This window comes from Synchytrium microbalum (assembly GCF_006535985.1).
Source record: "Synchytrium microbalum strain JEL517 chromosome Unknown SmJEL517_scf0055, whole genome shotgun sequence".
Classification (NCBI taxonomy): domain Eukaryota; kingdom Fungi; phylum Chytridiomycota; class Chytridiomycetes; order Synchytriales; family Synchytriaceae; genus Synchytrium; species Synchytrium microbalum.
This window is the reverse complement of record NW_022158404.1, coordinates 38451-56483: the sequence shown is the minus strand read 5'-3', so window position 1 is coordinate 56483 and position 18033 is coordinate 38451. Positions and strand designations below refer to the sequence as shown.

Below are 18033 nucleotides of genomic sequence, written 5' to 3'. Positions count from 1 at the left end.
GGTGTTGGTAATTGGTAACGCAAATGCCATTGTATTTTTTCAAACTGAAAAGAAGAAAGCACAACTAAAGTACTACTACAACCCTCAAAACGCGTCCCCCTTCCTCATGCGAGCTGTTAGCTGCAGCCCCACACCCTTCATAATAGCGAACCCAATCCGGCAAAAAACAAATGCAGATGATACGTCTCAATCGCAAACAACGTCTCATCGCAAACAACTGAGACTTGACCCATGTTGCAGCTATACGACCTAATATAGTGACAGCTTCGGGAGCTAAAAAGCCAAAAGTATCGAAAGCGAAAGGCTGAAATCCAAGGCCAGCAGCCTCACATGGCCTTCCATGTTTGTCCACCACCTTTAGCTTAGCAGCCTCTATAGCAGCAGCACCAATATCCTCCCTGGCGGGATTACGACCAGATGCAAACGGCAAGACAACGGTGACGTCCACACATACATCTAAATTAACCTCCCATCCAAACAAACAGACATCGGCAGGCCGAAGTGATAGATAGAACGTTACCCCGAGTGGACGTTCCTCAACAGTTTACACGTTGTTCCAACCTGCTAGTAATACCACTGCGGCGACAGAGATCATATAGGGCGTTCCGCACCAAATTGTGTCGATCCGTGAAGCTGGGATAGTGTTGACAATGCAAAGTTGGAATACATAAGCTGACTGGTACATTACTAGTTACACAATCATGAACAAAGAGGTTTGGCCAAGTATATGTAGAGCTATGCGATACTGTTTGCTAAATTGGAATCAAGCAATGACACAATTTTGATGTTACTCTTGTTGTCGTCCATTGTATCAAGCATTTGTCTGACGCAGATAATCCAATTTCTTGTTAATTGGGTTCCTACTGCATAAGCCAAGTGGGCTTGGCCTCTGAATGGCGACCTGAAATCGGAACTGATCAACTCTCCTTGTGACATTGGGGATGCACAGTCCGAAATGTCTTGGCTTGATAATTGTATGGCCAGTCCGATAACTTCTTAGCAGTATAAGAAAGGTTGGCTCTGGAAGTATATATATAGCATATCCTTAACAGATCTAAACGTAAACAATTAGCTGAAACGTTGCTTTTGTGTCGTCAGATCTTGAGCACTTTTGGTTGTTGGTTTGTATTGTCAAGCCCAGTAAAACAGACGAGATCAACGGCGCATACACGTTTAATAGTGACGAAATTGAGTGGAACTGCAGCCTCCAAGATCCTTTTAGTCCCTGCTTATATCTAAAATCTTTCGTTCTTCCCTCGCTTGGTCATAGAATAACAAGCTCCGAGAAAGTTAACCTTATATTCATAGAGGAGAGAAAGCAACGAGAGAGGACAGAATGTTGTCGACGGGGCAAGGCCCTCCCTCTCGTCCACCTGCTCCTACTCATCCGCAATCGTCTATAAATGATGCCTCGCTAGGAACCAGACAAGGAACGCTGCACAGACGAATACCATCAACAGACACTACGAATATCGTCCACAGGCATGCCATGTTTGACAATCTAGCTCGCTCCGCTACTTCTAAATCACAGACTTCCTACTTGGACTGGAATGTCGACCAAGTTGGCATCTGGTTGGACGACTCGGGTCTATCGAGATATAGAAAGCAGTTTGCTGATAATCATGTTACTGGGGATATTCTTCCTGAACTGACATCGGATACTTTGAAACAATTGGGAATTGCCATCATCGGAGACAGGCATCGCATCTTACAGGCTGTAAAGAAATTGGCTATGGGTGTAGGTATACCCTCATCTGCAGCCTCGATAACATCTTCAATATCGCCTGGATCTTCCGCTGCAACTACTCCTACGTCGCCTCTACCACCACCCTTGTCACCTTCACCTTCACCATCGACGAGTAAACCCCGTACGGTCGCACCATCATCTACGCAGCGAATTCCACAACGCCTTGATTCGGCTCATCAAGTACAGAACTTGACCGATTCGCCTCCTCCGTATAATAGTACAGCCCCTTCTATAAGATCACCACCGATACTGCTCAATCCCAGTCCAAGGAGTGACTCGAAACTTCCATGGTGGGATAATCCAGCTACTGCAAATAACAGTGCCAGTAATTCTAGTGGAAACGTGATGAGATCGCCTGAACGAATGACGGATAGTGCCGCTGCATTGGCTACATTCCCACGTACTGGATCACCATCATCTATAACGTCACGCGAACAGCACGGATCGATGTATTCAACATTACCTCGTGCATCTTCAGTTACAGAATCACCACAATTGGCTGGCCAATGGGCTGCATGGGTTGAAGGAACAGCTGCTCTTCCGAGACGGACATCCTCAGTAGGACAACCTACAGGTCCTGATTCAGTCATATCGCCTACAGGATCGAATAGCAGTGCGACCCATAATAGTAGCTTTAGAGATTCAGCAACAGTGCGTAAATCACAGTCTGTAGAACAGATATTGGCTGCTGCTTCTGGACAAAACGCAATTCTTACGGTGCCTCCTTCACCGCCAAAGGGCCCACGAGCATCAAAATCTGTAGAAGCTTTGTTAGGTGGATCCCCATTACTGCCAGCATCGACAAGTTTCAGCTTGGGTAGAGATGGCAAGTTAAGCAATGATAAAGCAGGATTTGAGTCGCCCAAAGAAGCAACTGGTTTGAAAAAGTTTCTGGGCTTTGGAACAGGCCGTAAATTATCAAAGTCGAATGTCATGGAAGGTGTACCTCCATCATCGCAACCAGGTGGTTTGGTATCAGCCATATATGAAGATGAAGTGCCGCCAGTACCACCAGTGCCTTCCATTTTAGCATCATTATCACGAAAGACGTCGAGTCCAATATCACCAACGAGTCCAAGAATCCCAACATCAGAATTGGACATGATACCCGCTAGATCGGACTCGCTATCTAGAGGCGAGACTCTACTATCTCATACCGATTACTCGGATGACGCTAGTAGTAGTATCGGTAGCATCAATGATTACAATGCCTCACCATCTTCACTGCAACGCACACTGTCACGAGACAAGTCGGGACGAAATCTGAATAAACTTCGTATCGATCCTCCTCATCCGATAATAATAAGTCAAAGATCTGCTTCTATACGATCTACAAACTCGGCGCAAGTCGCCACTGCTGCATCAGGAAAAGTAGAACAAAAGTCTCCACCTATACGGCCACCAAATAATGTAGCTGCTATATCTTCCATGAATGAATTCTTTGGAATGGGAGGCAGTGGCGGAGGTAGCACTGGCAGTGCTGGTAATGCTGGGCCAATATCACCACCTTCAACAAGACCAGACGTGTCTGTTGATGGCAACTTTTGGGCCACTTCGTCCCCGAAAAGTAGTAATGGTGGTGTTCAAAACGCTATTAGTAATAATAATTTGAGTAGTGCTCATGATCGAGTGATTCCTCAGTCACGAGCAAACTCGGCTGTTAAAGTCACCAGTCCATTGTCGAATCCTTCACAAAGCTTCCTGGAGAAGATGGTGAATAAGATTCAGTCTAGGAACGTGTCACTTAGTGTGAGTCCTTATTACATTGGACTGTTTTTTTCGCCGCTCGCCTTAGTCTTTAGCCCAATCATTTTCTAATCTTGATTATTTTCTGCCAAATAGGATGGTGGAATCGATGCTGAATATGAAACTAGAAAGTTTCTATGCATCAAAGTGGACTGTAAAACGAGTGCAGAACCTGCTAAAATTGTTCAAGTGGTGGATATCGCTGATAATGCTTCTAGAATACGAGAACGAGTATTGGATCAGTTTAACATTCATTCTGATGAGAGGCCATTCTATCACTTTTATGCTGGAAGTGTTGGTAAGAGCCGCAAAAAAATCCCCAGTTGCATTTTTCAATGGTATCCTTTTAACATCAAACAATCCAATTAGCACACGCTTTAACGGATGCTGAACTTGTGAGCATATGCAAATCACTCCAATCGTCACTCAGAGGCAATATACAGCTACGGAGAGAACAACTGTTCCCAGACCCTGAAGTGCATCGTGCTCAGCAGCGTGAATTAGCTTCTCGAGATTCTCAAATGTCACGAGCCGAAACTCAAAGATCATATAGATATGGACTACAAGACCCGTCGGTTATTCCAGCATTCCCACCCGCACCACGTCTTAGTCTACCACGCCAGGATTTAGAATCTTACGGACAACAACAATACGATGAATCATATCTACCACCCCTGGCACCACCGGAAGCAGATGTTGTGTTTGAACGTCCTCCATCCGAGCTGATTGTAGACAAGTTTGAAGATTATTTCCCTGATCTGCCAAAAGAGTTTGCTCCCGAACCGATGGCGCTCTCAGACGAATACATGTCAAATAGCAATAGTGATTCGACCAAACAAAGTATCGGCACCAGTAGTAGCGATGAAAGGTTCCTGCCTAGGTCGTACTCTGTACAATCGGATATGGCGTTTAGAGCATCGAGTATCGAGCCTCTTCATCTCGAGGGTTTGGGCGTTGATGGCCTGCCAAGAAGGAGAACTGTCAAAGATCGCTTAGCAGAGTCTATTTCCCAGCGTAGATTATCCCGTACAGCTAGTGTGGTTGCTCAAACAGCTCTGAAACGACGAAGCACGAGACGGCAAGATATAGTATCTGTAGATGAACGAGCATTATCTCAAATGCCAACGTCAAGTAATGCTGGTAATCATACGTCATCAACGAGTGACGATGTTGCCACATGGCGAGATCGTGTGAGATCTATGGGTCAAGATACATGGCTCTTCCAGCAATGGGAAAATATGCCTATAGCATCATCTATAACAGGGGCTGCTGTCCAACTAGCTGCAGGAGACTCGGCTGATTTCAGAAAGAGCACGCAGAGTACACGACTCATGTCTGTACAATCATCACCCAATATTGCAGATTTGCCTAAAAAGCATTCAATGCCCGCTGTTGCCCGAAGCACGAATTCGTTTGTGGGTAGTAGTAGACCACCGACGCTAGCTTTAGCTGCATTCCCACAACGATTTAGCTCTAAACTGGCCGAGATTGCTATATCTGGGAGTGCCCCGGTATCGCCTGTAGATGCCGAGCCCATGGTTGAGAACTGGACGGACTCATCTGCCATAGTACCCTCCATGGAGTATGATATAAGCCCTCCCAGTGCTATATCTACAGAGAGCGTATCGCCTGTAATTCCATCGCCGAGACGATGGCAATGGACGAAAGGTCGACTTATTGGCAAGGGCTCGTTTGGATCTGTATATATGGGCCTTGTACTAGAGAACGACAAGACTGAATTGATTGCAGTCAAGCAGGTTGCTCTAAATGCCCGACGAAGTACACGAGCCGCGCCGGTAACTTCTAGTGACAATATAAATTCCAGCGGTGATGGTAGCAGTATGAATCTTATTGGTGGCTTGGTGGGCGATGCCTCAAGCACGGCAACAACCAATAACACCAATAGCATGCTTGCGAATGCACCCAGTAGTCGAGATGACGCTCTCTCTAAATCCAAACGACGAATGGAGGATGCACTTAATCGAGAAGTAGAACTACTCAAAGATTTGGACCATGAGAATATCGTCCGATACCTTGGTTTCGAAATGAATGAGTCTACTCTAAACTTGTTTTTGGAGTATGTGTCTGGTGGATCGGTGACTTCACTAGTGTCACGGGTTGGCAAGTTTGAAGAGGACATGTCGAGATGGATTGTCAATCAAGTTTTGTGTGGTTTGGAATACCTTCATGAGCGGTATATTATTCATCGGGATATCAAAGGAGCTAATAGTAAGTGGTTTATGGTTTTGCGTGTTCGTTTGTGCCCTCTGTGTTGGGCAAAAAATCGCATGTACAACCGATTGCATGCTGATGTGAAGCTACTTTCTTTTTCTCCTCCTTTAGTCTTGGTTACAGATGAAGGTGTAGCCAAAATCTCAGACTTTGGAATATCCAAAAAGCACGATGATCGAATGGTTTATCGAGCACACTCTCGGATGTCTCTACAAGGCTCTATATTTTGGATGGCTCCGGAAGTTATCAAGAGTCGAGGAGGATACTCTGCCAAAGTAGACATATGGTCTGTAGGTTGTGTCATGCTGGAAATGATGACAGGTAGTCATCCGTGGGCTGCATATGATGAGATACAAGCCATGTGGAAGCTTGGTGAACGGAATGCACCACCTATACCTGAAGATTTGAGTACAGATGCTGCTGATTTCTTGGCCAAGTGTTTTATCATGTATGCCGGTGATGAATTTTGTCTGCTAAAGAATCCCTCTCATTATCCTCTTATTCGATTTTTTTTCGGTCAATCAATGAGACCAATCAAATATAACTCCTTTTTTGTTCATACAATAGGGATCCAGAAGACAGACCAACAGCCACAGACTTATTAGACCATAACTTCACTGAACAAGATGTTCGCTTTGACTTTAAGGCTTCCGTGGAACACGCAGCCATAGTACGTCGTTTACGTCGTCGTGCGTCAGATGATGATGTATCGACTTTGGGAGGACGAACACTATCCTATTCGCAACTAGCACCTATGCAACGACTACTAGACGATGATCATCGGCATGTTACCGAGGAAGCTGCTTCGTATATTGATGACACAACATATCGAAATGCTTCTAGACATCGTACTATGATGACGATTGGGGATGACGATGATGATGCAGTAGTGCCATCCACATATGTAGAGAATGAGACTATGCTTAAATTGAATGGGTTGAGTCAGAGTCAGTCTCGTTGGAATTGAATACAATAGGGCTTGATGATGGGGTTGAGTATGGGATGAGGTAGAAGTGTATATACGTAAAAATTCAATGGTTGCTTTCGTTTTTACATAATTTGGGAATTTTACAACACAAACAGAGTCTCATAAATTGCTGAGAATGGAACTACATACTGCCTTGTTTCACAGAATGCGAATTAGGCATAGGGAGTATGGCCACTGAATACGTTGCAATACTTCATCACTTGATCAAAGTCAGTTTTCTTTTCAGACACTCATTCATGTTGCTAGTCCTATTTGCGTCATCTTTCAAACCTTGCACTGCAGAAAGCTTGCGAACGAAGTCATAACGATAGAACCAGTAGTAGAGGAAGCAGAAGAGCCGCCCACTTTTGTAGCACCTAATAAACTCAATGATGGTGCCAGCTCAGAGGAAGAAGCGGGGCACGTCGAAGTTCCTGACACAATGAACACGACAAATTCTCCAGCTAAGAAACGTAAATCAAGGAGGAAAAAGAAGAAATATACTACTATAGATGCCGATCAACCTGGTATATTGACTGATACACCATCACAACCACCACAATCATCAACATCACAAATACCAGCAGAACCATTCTTACCAGTAGTAATACCAGCTTGGATGGGGTGATCCATCTCACAAAGAACCACAGCCAACTCCAATAGCTATAGCTGTATGGGATGAAGCTATACACAAACTGATTTATAAGTTGTATGACGTCGAAAATGACCTTACGATACCTAATATAGAATCTCGTAATATATATTTATGTAGGCCTCATTATGGTAAAAATTGAAGAGCAGTATTATTATAATATCAGTCGTTCTCACACGGTCGACTATCGCCAAAACCTCTAAGGCCGTATGAATCCAAAGTAATGGAAGACCTGTTGGAAAATGCAATTAGTCGGCAGAAAATCGTATCTTGATTCTGTGCAAATGCACGTACCACTTTGACAGGTATAGTCCCATCACTCTGCACATTCTCATCATCATTGTCCACAAATATCTCATCAACATCACCAACCCCAGGCTCAGGTTTTTTGGCTCGATTCTGCTCATACAGCAATTTACGACGATTCTTATGCTCCAACCCATCCAATTGGCCGATATCGTCATGAGTGAAGGTATAACTCGCGGAATCTTTTGGCTGGTCGGCACCTTTGTTTGATTTAAGCGCGCTGCCAATGAGACCAGCTTCGAGGTCTAAGCACAACATTGCGAACTGGAGTCGCCAGCCCTCGTCCCCTGCTGCTTGGACATTGTTGTATCTAGGTGGTTGTAACAGTGAGACTTGTTTCTATCCAATCAAAGACCCAAAAACTTACGCTGCATTCAGCATAGCTATGAGAATGTTGATTAGCAAAATTATAGAAAGAGCGCCCCAGTATAGGTATACGAAAACGGCTAAATCGGGAATAACAGCCTGTTGCGTGTCTGCAAAGTTCCCAACTTGCAAGACAATCTGGATCGCATAGACAAACGACGAAGCTGCATGAGTCCATCCTTCGCCACCATCCACAGTACTATCAAGTGTTACAATGTGCCAGGCCAGCGAGGCAGAGATGTAGAATACCAGGACTGTAACGAATATGAAAAAAAAATTCACGTCAATAAGATTGGCGACCATTCACTTTGTGATTCTTTGCAAAAAGAGGCTTACAAAGAAGGACCCAGAAAACCAAATATCTCTTAACGACTTCTGTGACGGTAACGACTAAAGATCCTAGCCTTCTGGTGGCTGACGCAAACGTGAGGATGTAAGACCATCCAACAATAGCGACAAAGATGAGGAGCACGTCCTAATGTCAGCAGTCAGTAGATATCCCATACAGTGACGACTTATTCACACGTACCTCAGCTTTGCCATCATAAGCATTCACGAATCGACACGGTATACAAGCTAAAACAAGCAAACACCAAAGTACTTGCATTGAGTTTCTAGTACCACCAAAGCCTAGAAAATGGGCCCAGGTTCTCTTGTATAGTTTTTGCCAAAGATTTGGAGTACCGACGACTCGTTTATTGCTCCAGTCCACCACTTCTCCACTGAATTGTACGATGGCGGCAGCTACCACAATAGCTTCAATGATGAAGCGTACGGCACCGTGAGAGCTATTAAACCATTCGGCACGTCTCGTTGCTCCATCTGCTGGCAGCATGGCAATGGCGATTGACATTAGAGATAATATGATGGTGGTTATAACGAATCGTATCGCATAGAGTTTCCTACGATAAGAAAGGCGAAAGTGCTCAGTAACGATTCGATAAAGTCAACACATTGTTACTGGCGTACCAGATGTACACATTCCACTTGACCTTGAGCAACATTTGAATCAAATGATGGGAAGCAATCTTTCGGTCTTCATTGGCACAGGCTAACTGGATGGCATTATGGGTCGGTACTTCATACAGAAACGGCTTTCGTTGCCGTTTATCTTTGCTCTCCCAATGATGATCCTTGTTGCGCTCAAAATGGATTTGAGACTCGTGCGGCTTCAGTCCTTTGCGTAGCATTTCGACTTGTTGGCCGTCGTCGGGAGCACCGTCTATATCGAAGTGACGGAGCTTGGTCCTGATAGCTCGTGTCTGTTCCACCTCAGTCTCTAAACCTTGTAAAGCAGCAGCGGTTGCCGCACTTGGGTTTCCTTGACACTCATTCATCCAGGTTTCTAGTTGTGGCTTATGAGGAGGTTCGGGCGTCTCTTCTACAGGCGCTCTTGTAGGCCACGAATCCAAATCCTGTATGTCATATACATACGAGAAACAAACTCCCATCGACCAAAAGTGTTCTCGATGAAAGTTGATGGCTTTTTGCACAAACTCGAAATGGCCTCGCTGGACGGCCACCAAAAAAGGGTTTAAGCGACAATCATCACCTTCCTTGGCGTTTAGTTTACTATCATTGGGGTATTCGTATTCTTCTCCATGGTCTCCAATTACAACTACCTTCCTATACATGTCCCACAGATTCCAATAAGCTAAGAGGTGTAGCACTGTGTTTCCATACTGGTCGGCATGGTCGATGTCTAAATTACAACCAGATACACTTGTATCGTCAACCAGATGCCCATCTCTTAAGGCTTTTCCTGTACTGCTCACTAGATACTGGACTAGTTTGAATTTACTGGTGCAAGCTGCAAAGGAGAGCACCGAGTCACCAATATACAGGGATCCTGTTTCTCGTTGGAAGAAGGTGCCTTGAGCACGTCTGTCCTGTCGTCTCTTAAGTTCATCCTTGTCGTAAGAGGCACCTCGTTCAAATCCTAACGTAGCACCACAAGTTCGTAGCAGGTTTATACATTCTATGGCATCGTGTTCTTCAGCTATAGCAGCGGCCAAATGAGCGGCGGTTTCACCTCGATATCTTGCCTTGTCGTAGATTCTAAAGGTTGTCTCGAAGGATTAGAGCCTCAATTGTGCACAAACACAGAAATTGAAGGCGTACCTATCAACGAACTCTTGACAGCTAAATCCAGGGACTGAACCGTTCTGCTGAACTTCTTGAGCCTTGTTTATTAGATATTTCGCACAGAGGATGTGCTTTTTCGTAGAAGCCAGAAAGCAAATGTGTAACAAAGATTCTCCTTGACCGCCTTTCTGATTCAATAGTTCTGGAAACTTTTCTACAAGGGCCACCAATGATAACAGGTCTCCCTTTCTCACAGCTTCCCATATAGCGGCGTTATGCAGAGTGTCCCACTGTACTATTGTGGCTGTAGAGTTTTCCAATACGGGAGCGAATGGATTTCGGAAGAGCCTAATAAATAGTCCATAGCGTTTGTGAGATGTTTCTTTTTCGTTATGGAGAGGCAACCGATGGTCCAACACGTACCATTCGAGAGAAGGAGGCTTGACCTCACGTTCAGTGTAGTTGGTTTTGGAAGCATTGAGTTCTTCAGAAGTTGGAGCAATCCAATGGTACTCATCAAGCCTGCTTTGCGATTCTTGAGAAACTCGACCCTGGTGGAAAGGTGATGATGGTGAGTAACACAATATATACAAGCAATCGCTCAAGGTTTAAAGCTGCATCGCTTCATTGAATGTGAATGAAATACCTGGACCAAAGTACCAGCGGTCGAACTGAATCCAGAGCTTGTAGTTGTTGCAGATGGTAGAGTATCATCATTCGCTTCCGCCATTGCGACGACATGGTCGTGAGCGCTCATTGAGGCTGATGCGTACTCTTATGAGGTTACAGAGCTCGAGTGCGAGACAACGTTCCAGAGAAAGCGTGTAATGTGCCTTCTAAAATCCAGAAAGGGAGGGTGGTTGTAACTTGTCACCAACCCCGCTTCTGAAAAACCAGCCTGTAAAAACAGCCACAATAAGCGAGAGTAGCTTGTCCCAAATATAGTGAAATACGTGACCAATTTGTATGAAACTTGTGAATGATATCTCCTCGTTGTAGAGGTTTGGAAGAAGCAGCAGTATCAGCCAGCAATAACTCGAAACATTGGATTTATGGAGAGGTTGACGTGGAAGGGTACGGGCAATGTCGTGATGACGCGTCAAAACTGATAGTATTGCTGTCCAATTCTTGAATAAACTTGATCTGTTTGCTTCTTGTCTTTGCTCATCTCACAGCAACTTGTTCATGCTTGAAGCAAACAGAGTATAGAACGAGTTGGATCCGATATTGAATCATCATGTCGGCATCGCTCCTATTGGAATCTTTACGTCAACATGCTCTAGGTAAGTTGCCATTTAGAAGCAGAGCAATTCCTTCATCGTCAGTTTCTAGTTTTGATGCCTTTCCCTAAGAGACGAACATGATGTTGAAACTTGATATGGGATAATGCATAATTCATTTGAGAAATACTTGTCTCATTCTGTCTCTGATTGTCTCTTATTTAGATTCTTATTATGCCAACTTTGCAAGTCATGGCATCAATTCCTTGGATGCCCTCAGCAGTTTGACAATGCAGGTAGGCCTTTATATGGGTGTTTGAGTATATTGCAAGCTGATAAATCATTTATTTAGGACTATTCGTCGGTTGGAGTCATCTCCATGGATGATCGAAAACGATTGTAAGCCTTGCATTTGAGTCTTTTTGATTCTTTTGCTCACACACCAGTTCCATTCTAGATTCCAGCTAATACAATCGCTCAAGAGTATGATTTACTATTTACATACATGATCACCGCACGTTCCTTCACTCACGTCTCGTCATCCTTTTGTGTATAGACGACTTTCCCATACCAGCAGCAACAACCGCTCCTGACAGCAGACTATCACAAGGTTTTGCCTCAGTAGCTGCCAAACCAATAGCACAAGTCCCACCACAACGTGTACCGTCAAATCCTCCCGCTTCATATCCCGCAGCCACTGTCTTCTCTACATCAGCACCATCGAGAAGATCAACCATGGGATTTGATGCTGCACAACCACAAGACCATGTACTTGAACCTTATAAATCACCTGAAACATCATCACGATCATTATCCGATAACGAAGATAACACATTGGATTCAAACGTGAGATACAGAGCACGTAAATCACTAGGTTCCTCTCCTCCTAAAAGAACTACTCAACCATTACTCAACGCTTATGGTATTCCTGTACAGCCTACATCCTCAAATAGCAGTAATCAGCAGAGCAACAAGCAAGGAGGGTCTAGTAGCAATAACAGGATACCCACTGATTTGGACGCTCGAATCCGAGTTTGTGTAAGGAAACGACCTCTAAGTCGTAAAGAAAAGACTAGTGGACAGGTGGATATTGCACTAGTTAATGGGAGACGATCTGTCTCCATCAATGAACCAAAGTGTGTAAATGCGCAAAAAAAAGGTCATGCTACGATGTTGATCATTTTCTTACCAACACACATTACTTATTCTTAGGATGAAGGTGGACTTGACGAAATACGTCGAACAGCATCACTTTACTTTTGATGAAGTGTTTGATGTGGATTCTACCAACGAGGAAGTGTACAAGAGGACTGCTCAACCTCTAGTAGAGTACATTTTCGGAGGTGGTAAAGCCACTTGCTTTGCCTAGTAGGTGGAATGCTTGCTTGGGTGCTCAAAGTCAGCGTTTGACGTATTATTAATGTCATCGTAGTGGTCAAACTGGCAGTGGCAAGACACATACCATGCTGGATGAGGAAAAGGGTACGTCTCCCTTGAGCCACCGTTTAGTCTATTTTTGCAGATTCCAATTTAACGCAATTTATCAAAAGGACTTTACGTGCTTGCAGCTCGTGACATTTTTGCTCTCCTCAAGCAAACCCAGTATCAACACCTGACGGCATATGCCAGCTTTTACGAAATCTATCAAGGTCATTTATATGACTTGTTGAATGAACGTAAAAAGCTGTTTGCTCGTGAAGATGGCAAACAGCAAGTCCAGATTACCGGTTTGCAAGAGTTTGAGGTCGACAATGTGGAAAAGGTGAGTCTTATATTGCCTCTATGCGCCAACTTTTGCACGCATTTTGACTAACTCCTTCTCCCATCATCGTTCACTAGTTGATGCAAATCTTTGAATTTGGGAATACCGCTCGTAGTACGGGTGCTACAGGAGCAAATGCAGATTCATCAAGATCTCATGCCATCTTTCAGATTACTCTAAAGCATCGAAACAAGAAGCGAACTTTGCAGGGTAAAGATTTTTTAAATATCGTGTGCTCTGTTGGTCTGAGAATCCAAATTTGATTTGTATCGTAGGCAAGTTCAGCTTTATTGATCTGGCTGGATCGGAACGTGGTGCTGATCGAGGTGATGCGGACAAGCAAACTCGGTATGTGCAAAAAAGATAGTTGACGGAGAATTCACAATGCATCTCTCACATTTATTTCACGCGTTGCTAGTATGGAAGGTTCTGAGATCAACAAGAGTCTGCTCGCTCTGAAGGAATGCATTCGTGCTCTTGATCAAGAATCAAGACACACTCCATTCAGACAATCCAAATTGACGCAGGTTTTGAAAGACTCCTTCATAGGGTAGTTTCCTAACTCACTTTTTTTGCTCCAGATCAATTCTAACAGACTTTATTCCGGTCTATTTTTGTAGAGATTCAAGGACTTGTATGGTCGCCACGATATCTCCGAACATGGCGAATAGCGAGCACTCACTCAATACTCTCAGATATGCTGACAGGTAAGCTTTGGTGTTTGAGTTTGAAAACAAAAAAACCTCATGAACTAATCGACCCATATCTGATCTATAGAGTCAAAGAACTCAAATCTGATGGTCGAGATGACTATGATGACGATCAAGATCTCCTTGATGGAGAAGTGTATGACGAAGAAGACGAAGGAGACATTGACGCTACAAATACGGTTCAAGCAGTCGATGAAGATGATGATTTTCTTCTCGACTCTGAATTCCCACCTGATAACCTCGTACTGAGTGATGTAGACGGCCATGATTCCCACTCTTCACCTGAAACACCAGCCAATAGTGCTGCTGTATCACGATTCAATGCATCCGTCGCTGCCAATGAAAAGACACCACGAGCTAATAATCGAAATAGTGTGGCACAGCCTACGGCCGCAGTAGCTTCCAGTGCCATCAAGGAACAAAAAAGTAGCATCTTGTCACAGTTGAATGGGATCTTGGTCGGTAAATTGAGTGGTGGTAATAGTAGTGGTAGTCCAAGTAATAATAGTGTTGGGACTCCTATACGGCCAGCCTCTTCACAACAGCAGCAAACAAGTCAGACGACGACTATACGAGGTGGTGGTAGTGGTGGCATGGTTGCTGCGAGCAAACCAACTGAAGTGGTGATGCCTATAACACCATCTAATCTAGCTCAGCCAAGTAGTATTAGTAGTGCAACAACAACAGCAGCAGCATCTGTAGTTGTGCCTTCAGTCGCATCGACCAGTACTCCTACCTCAGCAGCACCTGAAGTCCCGATGGACTTCGAAGGCCTCATTCGATTACATCGCCAGCATATACGAGAGTTTACTGGTGAGTTCACCAACCATTGGTGGTTATTAAAGAAGGACTTTTTTTGCTTACATTGTTGTTACCGCCAAATAACTAACATTGTGCATATATTCTCGTTAAGAACTGGGTAAACTTGAAAGTCGATTATTAGTCAATGCCACAATGAAGATGGGGAGACCTGAATCTGCAGTAGCAGTAGCAGCAGTAGGATCTGATGGTAATAATAGTGTTGGGGCAACGAATGGACGTGGTCCGACACTTCCATTTGAATCGTATGTACGAGAATTGGATGGATTGTTGGAACGTAAATTGGCTGCTATATTAGCATTGCAAGGGAGCATTAGAGGGCTGCGATAGCATGGTTACTCGGTTTAGTCTGGTTTCTCCTTGTACATAAACCCCAGATTTTATAAAAGAGCATACATAAATAACGAACACCATTATCATACTCATTCGACGATTAGCTGTACAAAAGATTTTATTTCGCTTTAATATCTATACAAAGGTTGCCTATGTGCGCGTGTGTGTAAACTGCTAGCTTCTATCCAGTGCTGAAAACCCCCTTCTTGATAAGAGTATGATATTTATGCATCCTTCATTTCAATATCTGCGGCAGCACCTGCATTACCAGCGGCTTGAGCCTCTTCGCCAGCTGTGAATATAGTTTGGTAATCCAAAAAGAGTTCCTTTTGGTTTCGAGCCATGAAACTATCAAGTGGCAGGAACATAATTGAGAGATCAACAAAGGCTCAAAAAATGGGGCAGGGGTCGTTATGAATCCAAGCTTACTTGAGAATGTTTACGAAATGATCCTTGAGAATTTCAGCAGCATCTTGATCCATATTAGTATGAGCAATTAGATTCGGCATTTGAACTATTTCAGCGATTCATGAGAAAGGGTAGGCAAAAACCAGTAGAAGCTATTGAGACATCCGCCCACATACCAAACAATCTCAACAAGTGCTCAGCACCATAAATATCAGCCATAGCCTTTCCCGAATCATTCTTCCTCAATTGTTCTTGATATTGCTGTCGTTCTTGTCGGTATAGCAAGACATTTCCCAACGATCGTTCAAAGTAGTGTTTGATGCCTTCGACAACTTCAGTGACGATGTCGTCTGCTCGACTAAACAAGATTGAAGAAATAGGTTACATGATGGGAAAAGCGTGTGAAGGAGGCTGGACCCAATTATTGTGTTCATTTCTACAACATTTTTTTCCACTGAAGTTCTCATCATCCACACAAACTTACAGATCACGACCAGCATTCTTTTTAGTCTTGATTGATTCCCGATATGATTCCAATAGTGAAGTTATAGTGGGGTTGCGAGGAAGTGGTACCAATTTCCCATTCTTGGTAACATTCTCCCAATCATCCACTAATTGGACTTTGAGAGCATCGGGAATGGGTATTTTGATTTCCGGTCTCTTTACGAATTCTTCTTCCTGTAATATAGGAGCATTGATACTACACAGTATATTTGCGTGTCTCTGCGCAATCTTACCTTTGCAGCCATTTCTTCCAATTTACGTTTCTGGGCAGCGACCTTCTTTTCAGCATCAGCACCAGGGGCCTTTGCGGCAGCACCTTTACCCTTCTTTCCGCCGTCGACATTAGCTTTGAGATCAGCTTGTCGTTTCATATTCTCTTCGGTGGTTTTGAGGACTCGTTCTTCAGGAACCCATTCGTCCCACCTGGTGTTGAAGGAGACAAGGGTCAATACTTTGAATGTGCTGCCGATTGTAATATAATTGGAATGTAATAACAGCATACTTTGGCTTCCATCCCTTGTAATGAACAAAGTAATGCTGCGCAGATGAATGGTCGAAAAAAGTGGTTTAGATGTTGGTAAATAGTACTGATTGGAGATCAGAAAGAGAGCGATGGTGGCTTACGGGACCATTTTGTTCTTCATCAGGGCGATTTTCCCATACTTCGGCCGTCAGGACCTCTGACAAACGAGGAAGGAAATCAGTAAAAGATGCTTCGACAGGGAAGGGCAATTGCGATTGATGCTTCATAACTTACTAGCTTCGTAGAGCATTGGCCCATGAAAGCATAATACGCTTTCGTCTTCCTTGAATAACATGTCGGCTGTCATGATTGCCTCGCGTCGGTGTTTTTGAAGTTTGAAGAATTGATGGACGATATTGTTGAACAGCGGACGTGACAAATGGTATAAAAGAGTCCATAAATATTCAATGATAGACACAAGGTCACATATTCAATTAATTGGACTCCGGTTTGACGCAGCAAAGAGCAGGCTGTTTGAACTCTGATTGAAACAGGTGCAATGGTTCAAGTGAGGAAAGCAAAGGATCTGCGTATTGAATACGTAGAAGGAGCATCTGGTAAGCAATTCGTTATTGATGTCCACACGTTAAATTGGGGAACTTGACCATGTTTGATCAATGTTTGGCGTTTGTTTTGTTTCAATGTCGTTGACCATAATCTGATTCATTTTGCTTTTGGCTGACTTCGATTTATATTTAACAAGCTAGCTCACTTGTGAATTGCACGTCTACACCTAACTGCCAAGAACCTCACCGAAAGCAAAATTTGACCAACATTTGCAGCCGTCAACATTCAAGCTCAGCTCATGGACGAAGGTACATGCGACCCAAATCTCGCAAAACAAAGCCGGTATTTGGATGAATCTTGCTGCGGGTCGAGACTACTTACTACTCTTCTCCTCTTGCACAGTTTGAAGATTACGACGATTGTTGCGTGAAATGCTATCTCGCTTTAAGTCGTCCTTGGCCTCAAGATTTGACTGCATCGATGATCTACAACATCCAACGAGAGCTGTACCGTTCACAATTTGTTGTAAGCTGCTTGTTTTGAGACTCGGGCAATCTTCGACGCGAAGTTGAATCCTCCTCTTGATCTAGCCACCGAGTGAATATTTCTTCACAATGAAGATCGAGAGTGCTAGAAAAATCTGCGTCACTCACATCAACATGTGCACTGCCATGACTTTCATGATGGGTATTTCTTCATGGGGCAAGTCCGATATAGTTTTGACTCCTATACGGTAAAGTTGCGTCTTTTCAACTCTCTTTTGCAACAAACAGCTTTTCGTTATCATGATTCTCGATATAGACTTCGAGTTTTTGTCGCCCAGCTTATCACGGAGTTCTGGCAGCATATACAAATTTTCAACTTTCTGAGTGGAATCAAATGCAAGAAGCCTTGCGTAACAATTATTACCAAATTCGAGTTATGGAAAATGAAATTAAGGGCTTGCGTGCTGATAATGCAGCTCTCAGGTCCCAAACTGAAACTCGCTCTGGTTGTGCTGGTGATGCCCTTGTTAAAGAGAGCTTCAGGACATAATGTGGCTTGGTATTCGGCCTCCAACACCGCCCAAAACACGAAATATCGTCCAATGTCGAGCTCTTGTCCAACTGTACAGATTCAGCACGATAAGCCTATTGTGGCAATATT

At 43.9% G+C, this 18033-nt stretch overlaps 3 protein-coding genes across 3 annotated transcripts; 2 read left to right on the top strand and 1 right to left on the bottom strand.

The window, feature by feature from the left end:
• Positions 1-1336: 1336 nt before the first annotated feature.
• Positions 1337-7320, top strand: SmJEL517_g05689 (uncharacterized protein; the record flags this gene model as incomplete). The annotated part of the gene is made up of 6 exons (XM_031171615.1): positions 1337-3496; positions 3590-3791; positions 3863-5722; positions 5837-6173; positions 6293-6661; positions 6996-7320. The coding sequence occupies 6 exons, from the start codon at positions 1337-1339 to the stop codon at positions 7318-7320; spliced, it is 5253 nt and encodes a 1750-aa protein (XP_031022417.1).
• Positions 7321-11338: 4018 nt separating this feature from the next.
• Positions 11339-14942, top strand: SmJEL517_g05688 (uncharacterized protein; the record flags this gene model as incomplete). The annotated part of the gene is made up of 14 exons (XM_031171614.1): positions 11339-11384; positions 11547-11617; positions 11674-11720; positions 11779-11804; positions 11878-12457; positions 12534-12689; positions 12754-12803; positions 12872-13083; positions 13161-13293; positions 13359-13431; positions 13502-13633; positions 13704-13790; positions 13861-14606; positions 14707-14942. The coding sequence occupies 14 exons, from the start codon at positions 11339-11341 to the stop codon at positions 14940-14942; spliced, it is 2595 nt and encodes an 864-aa protein (XP_031022416.1).
• A 227-nt stretch (positions 14943-15169) lies between these two features.
• On the bottom strand, positions 15170-16687 carry SmJEL517_g05687 (uncharacterized protein; the record flags this gene model as incomplete). Its single annotated transcript, XM_031171613.1, has 8 exons — positions 15170-15293; positions 15375-15459; positions 15530-15711; positions 15838-16031; positions 16091-16280; positions 16360-16394; positions 16482-16537; positions 16615-16687. 8 exons carry the CDS (start codon positions 16685-16687, stop codon positions 15170-15172), a joined length of 939 nt encoding a protein of 312 aa, XP_031022410.1.
• Between the last annotated feature and the right edge of the window lie 1346 nt (positions 16688-18033).